This window comes from Chaetura pelagica, unplaced genomic scaffold (assembly GCF_000747805.2).
Source record: "Chaetura pelagica isolate M959 unplaced genomic scaffold, ChaPel_1.0 scaffold90, whole genome shotgun sequence".
In the NCBI taxonomy this organism is placed as follows: domain Eukaryota; kingdom Metazoa; phylum Chordata; class Aves; order Apodiformes; family Apodidae; genus Chaetura; species Chaetura pelagica.
In genome coordinates, this window is record NW_009953496.1 from 10,260,682 (window position 1) to 10,267,224 (window position 6,543).

At 38.2% G+C, this 6,543-nt stretch overlaps 1 protein-coding gene across 1 annotated transcript in view; it reads right to left on the reverse strand.

Moving 5' to 3' along the window:
* Nucleotides 1-4,205: 4,205 nt before the first annotated feature.
* The window catches only part of RSAD2 (radical S-adenosyl methionine domain containing 2), a 5,846-nt gene continuing 3,508 nt past the window's right edge, over nucleotides 4,206-6,543 (reverse strand). Inside the window, exons 5-6 of the mRNA XM_009999241.1 lie at nucleotides 4,923-4,955; nucleotides 4,206-4,370 (exon numbers count right to left, since the gene is read on the reverse strand). Of these exons, the coding sequence (XP_009997543.1) occupies nucleotides 4,206-4,370; nucleotides 4,923-4,955 (198 nt within the window). The remainder of the gene's footprint in view (nucleotides 4,371-4,922; nucleotides 4,956-6,543) is intronic.

The following is a 6,543-nucleotide window of genomic DNA, read 5'->3' on the forward strand; positions in this document are numbered from 1 at the left end:
CCTGCCGGGCTGCCGGCTTGGCTTTTACGTTTTTCCAGGGAACGCATCTCAGGTTGTCCCCGCGTAGCGGCCTCGGCCCAGCAGGTCATTGAGCGGCAGGAGTGGAACAACGTGGGGTTTTCCAAGGGCGGGCAGATGGGTTAACCTTGCTGGCAAGGAAGGGAAGAAGGGAAGAAACGTAAGAAAACCATGAGGGTCACGGCTGTTTTGCAAGCACTGTTTAGCAAAAACAGCTGCTTTCCTGTTGTGGGTTTATGTATGGAGCAGCGAGCGCCTTTCTTCCTTAACACAAAAGGAAAGACACTGAGCTGCAGCCATGAACAGGAGCTGTCTGGTTGATTTACTAAAAGGCAGCTCAGGCCCTTGCCTGAGCCATAGCAGGGGTGACAGGACACAGCAGCCCCTGGGGGGCACATTGCAGAGGTCGTGGGGTCAGGGAAGGCAGGATGCAAAAAGCATCTTGCTGCAGCTCTGCTCCTGGGCACCTTTGCTCCACTAGAATAAGCAGGAAAAAACCTGGCAAAACCTCCCCCTCTCCACAAGCGATTATTGTGAAAAGCCCCATTTCATGTTTTCTAGTATAATCAGAGTTTATACGGCAGCCTTAAGACAGATGAGCTTGAGAGACCGCTTGTCTTTATGTCTCTAAATTGACCAGCTTTACTCTCTTGTTTCTTGGAACAGAAGATAATATTTTTTTCTTCTCAGATATTTATGGACAGTTGTGTCTTTTTTTTTTGATGGCTGTCATCTGAACAACACAAGGTATTTCAACTGTCTTCTCCCAGCACATCCTAGTCCACTCAGGCATGTAACAAATGCTTTTCATCACAAGGAGAATCAACAGTATTGTTCTCCATTTCGGCCAAGATGCTGCCCTCGGCACCATGCAAGCAGCCCCCTGTGCTAAACCAGACTGCATCCAGAATGACTGCTCTCTTGTGAAGGCAGTCACACGTTCTGCTTTTACGGTTCCGGGTTATAGTTAAATAAGTCACAGGCAAACTTTAGGAAATAAAAGCATTTATTGAAATGTGCAACACACTCGTGTGAAATATTTTGCACTAATTATGTGACAGGAATGTTAAAAAATTCATAATTTTCAACATTCAAAAATACATCAAGCATCCTTCACACTGAAAAAGAAGGCATCTTAAATGGACAGTTTAATTCATTACCTAAGGTACATTCATGATAATGGTAACTGAAGGAAGTAATTCTCCCAAATGCTAATTTTCTACAATTTTTACAAGTATGAACAGCTGCATAATGCTAGAAAGCCACAATGTAACTCCCTTCCCAATTCAGCATCTTTAGCAAATACTTAGCTGCAGTACTATGAGATTACACGTGACAATACAATTAAGCATATCTGTGTCTACAGGACTTGAATTTAAATCCTGACTCTTCAGGGAAACAATGTGCATGTAATCAAAGTGTGGGAGTAACCCTGTTGAATTCAGTATTATTTTTTCCAGTCCCATGCTGAGTTAAGTCTAACTACAGAATGAAAGTGTGAAGTCCATTTTTGGTCCAATGTGAATTCTGTTAATAGATTTAAAAAAAACCAACAACTATAAAAAAACAAACCTAGGGTAATCAAGCTGTAGCCCAAGAAAATATTGAGATTTTACACAAAAATGAATTGTGCATATACCAATAGCTATTGATAAACTTCAATGATAGTCTGTCAAACTGTGTTATGTCAAAGTCTTCATTTCCAATATACATGACTGGAATTTCTTTTGGAAAAGCATATCACAGAGCAGAAACCTTTTCTTAATATGTATGGTAGCAAGAAGCAATGTAAAATCCTTAAAATTTTAAGAAGAACTTAGAACTTTCTGATAAAAACTTTCTTCAATGTCTTTACATTTTTACTGGATTTTTGCATTTTCAGCTTCCGTTTGTTTATCCTACAACTTCCTCTGTAGGCACAGAGGATCTCTTCCAGCAAAAGAATAGCCATTTACCAAGTAAAAGGCAAAGAGAAGAATGGCAGGATTTCTGCATCAGTATGGGAGTTTCTCCATCTCACATCTGCATGCTGTGATACAGCTGGTATATTCTGCAGAAGCAGCAAGCTGGTAGATTTACTGGTACAGTGATGCACTAAATCTTTCCCCATGCTGGGACTGAGCCAGAAGCAAAGGAAAAGGATTTGTTTCTATCACGCAGTGTAAATGCTGAAGAAGAGGCTAGCTTTAATATCTGAGCAATGGGAACACAGAGGATGTCAAACCTCACAGTTACATAAATTTGCACTGCCCACAGTTTCTACTCAGGCAGAACTCCAACTGAGGTCAGCGAAACAACTGCCAAAAGACTGTGGGGTTAATGTGTGTGGGCCACATTTTAAATGTCACTTAGTATTAAGTACAAGTGAAAAAAAAACACCCTGAAATTTAAGTGTCTAGGAAATGTTGTGATTGCAAAATGAAAATTACAACAAGACAAAAGAGTAACTCTGAGACAGAATATCTAGTTAGGATAGTAAAAAATAGAAACTGAAGGAATTATAAATGGAAGTATTTTCACAGTGTATTCAGAGATGCTCCTTCCTTTATTCTGAAGTAGCAGCTCTTACTTAAGCGCTTTCTCCTTCAGTTTTGAAGATGCATTAAGTAAATGCTAAACATTTATCTCTAAAACCACTTCAAAAAAATAAACTATCAGAAAAATGAAAAAAAGGTGTCATTTTCCCTACGTGGTACATTTAATGCCTGCTGGCTCCCAGCTGCTGCAAATATTTAAACATGTGAGACACTCCTTGACTTGCATGGACAGAGTGAATGAGTAAGTGCTAGTTCTCTTCTGCTTTGTGTAATGCTGAGCTTTGTGCCCTTCATACGGAGCTTTGCTCTTTGGGGGGATGCAGGGTGGGGGGAGGCATGGGACTCATTAAATTTTGAAAACTGCAATTAAAAGCTATAACAATTGCAAGAGAACTAAGAATGAAAGGAGTAATTTAAAATACTGATTTTGCAGGGTTTTTTTACTTTTCTCTATTTCATGTTGATGCTGCCAGCCCTTAAAAGCAGACAGCTATCACAAAACCTGATTAGTTTCACTTAATACCTGCACATTTGTCACCAGCAAGCAAGAATGATTACTGAGCCAAGCAACCTTTAAAACAAGGTTATACAATATATGAACTTTGTTGTTTGTAATTCCATGGCTTAGCAAAATAAAACACATGTGAATACCACAGCCAGAATGCAACAGAAGATGTGTGTTAGGTGTGCTATGCAGTATTAATTAATTTCAGAAAGTATCTTCAGCAGAACTGTATGTTTGGGGAGAGAAAAGAAAATTTTTAAAATAATAAATCAATATTTGCAGACAAAAGAAAAATGGAGGACATTCTTAATAAAATGCAAATATTGTTTTCAATGTAAATATTTTTTAGGAGTAAGACCATTGAAAATGTGAAATAAGAAGTTGCTTATCATTGGGTAAAATGTGCTTTTATATTTTAGGATAAATAATATATTCTTTCATAACTAAAAATACATTTTCACAGAAAATTATACCACCCAACATCCTTGCAAATATTGTGTGTGTGTATGGAGGGAGGAGAAAAACATATGCTTTTACATTTTAGTCGTACAGAATGAAAACTGCCGCTTTTTTCATCTTAATTTCCTTTTAAATACATTATTACAGATACTGATTCCTATATTCTGACCTTTTACTACCCCTGAAAAAGGCAGGGACTGCTTCCAAGGGACTGTCAGGTGGCCCTCTTGTGATCTGTCGAGGAACTGCGATCCACCTTTCCACATGAACGAAGCAGATCGTTCCCTGAGCCGTTTCCAGTTAAACATTACAGCGGTTTATAAGGAATTAGAGATTGGGGTGGGTTTGGTTTTGTTTCCTGGTATGCACACTTACGTGTTATCTGAAAACTGTTTCCTATGTGACATTATATTAACAATTTGCCCTGAAGTCCTTCATACAATGAACTAGAAATTCGATTTCAGAGATACATTTATATGAAAGCTCTGAAGGTATTTGGTAATGTTCAACCAAACAATAGATAAGAACATAATCTACATTCTAAAAATATTCAACACATTTGCATACAAAGTTATGCTAAACATCAAGCTAGGTAATATACCAAGTATAGTTAAAAGCATTACATGCATATATATACACACCTATTTTATTTACATAATTCACCTGTTCTAACTCAGTAAATTGAGTTACCAGTCCAGTTTCATGTCTGCTTTACTCCACACATACTTTCCTCCTCTCTTTAGGAACATCTTCTCATCAAATCCACTGAATTTTATGGCTGCTTCCACTCCAACATCTAGGATAGACTTGGAAGGCTCTTTCCGTCCATTTGTACAGTTTAGAAAACGCATCTGGATCATCAACAAATAAGACATTAGAAAATCAATTTGTGAAAGTTATTTTTTTCTACAGAATTAAGTGACTTGCACTGCAATCCCACAAAAACCTCTGTAAGTACATGAACAATTTCACTGTAGTCCTCAGAAGGCTCACGGTTAGATATGTTGACACATCTCGGCAGTCACAAATACCTTAAATCCTGAAACTTAAATGTCTGCTCTTCAGTTACATGTAAACTAAGTTAGAAAGCTCTCTGAAACTTAACTTACAGGACAAGTACTGTATTTTTAAATCAAAGGAAAACAGCACAGCAAAGAAACACATCTACACTTTAAGATTTGTTCTTCCCGCTAAACATACTAAGAACTGGAACATTAGTATTATTACCTCAGAAGAAATTGCCATCAGGTTGTGTGTATAGTTCTCAGTATGTTTGATGGGAAAAAAATGGTATCTGTCCTTTGCACTACATGGTAAATTTATTTCATAGAATGCACAGCAAACGGAATTGGTTATTACTCTTGTACACATACATATATGGGCATACAAATAAAAAGACTTACGTATTCATCCAGAATGAGGTACGAATCCCTCATCTGCAACACATCAAAAGAAAAAGCTAAATTAATATAGAAATCAAAATTTCATTCTAGTGAAAAATCAAGGACAAACCTAACAACTATTCATTTCAAGCCTGAGACAAACCTTTGATGCAGGTAGTGCCTTACCACTATTTCAGTGACCTTGAATCAAATTTATAGAAATAAATGACAGGATTACTAGCATGAGTTAATGCATGATAAACCTTTAATTCTTGGAATATGACCTATGAAGTGTCTGCCTGAAATGTGGGTGCCCAGCTGGATGAAAGTGTTTTAAATAATATCCAAGTTTTCTATTAACTTCTACACCAGCAGAACTCAGACCGTTTTGCATAATGGAATGATTATGTCATTTTCCAAGCAAATGACATGACTATTTAAGCTGGGGTGTTTCTTTATCACCTCAGCATAAAAAGGTGTTCTCCCAGCTCAAAGATAACCTCCCAGGTGAAAGAGCTCTCAGGTCTGCACCAAGAAATAGACCAACAGGTCAAATAAGACATGTTTGCTCAGCTAATTGGGCATCTCCTTCACGATCCTCCCTAAAATCCTCTGGGCAGCTGTAACTTGTTGCTGTGTAGAACACAAAACATGTTTGATCAATGTGGTGTCCATCTTTTTCACACAGTTTTAACAGATACCAGAAACAGTCTTCCGTAACCAAACCTACTGAGGGAAGTCTACTCTTTTTTGAAGGACTTCTTTCTTTGAAGGAAAAAAAAAAGTAGGGCTTCTCATCTAAACACCTTCACTGATGAGTACTCTCTTCTACCAAATGCCTTAAATGCTAAACTGCACAGTCCTACTTCTATGTCTTACATAGTAAAGGCAACCCAAGCTCCTCATTTTATCTCTCTATACATTAAGAAGCAAACTGTAAATAAAGAGTCTCAATCTGTGGAGAGGAAAAGGAACATGAGATTCCTATCTTGGCAATCCTGAACTTAATTCAACTTACTATCTGCTCACTCAGTTCATAAACTTTCTTAACAATGAGTTTTCTGACTCTCCTCATGCCATGTGTAGGGTCTGTAGGCATTTTGTAAAATTTGTGCCTAAGCTCCACCCTTAGGCACTAAAGTCCTTTACTGCAGCTAAGGTAAGATGGATGGCAGTTCAGCAAGTTAACTGCTGGGCTCTGCAGTAGCACAAGGAGTGGAGTCTCCTTGTGAATAAAGAGCCTGAACATGCAGTCCAAAGGAGTTCAGACAATGTTAAAAATATTACTTTATTGTGGGAGGGAGTACCCAGTACGATCTGTCAGGCAAAAATACTAGTTCTTGTTCTTCGATACCCAATGTAATGCTGACTGGGATGACATATTTACTTTGTGCAGGCCAATGACACTGCATAGCCCAACATCATGATGAAACGCTATTAGGAAACGATGCTTAGAGTATGACATGTGTTTACACTAATAGTCAGACTTATCAGGTTTTTGTGCCCTGGTAGGGAAAAGCTGTTCCATTCCGGAGGGTTTAACTACTGTTTAGAGTCCACCGTTCAGCTATAGAAAACTCAGTTTCTCCAGTTTCTGTGCTGATCATTTGTGCATACATCTCACTGAGCAGAGGATTCCTGC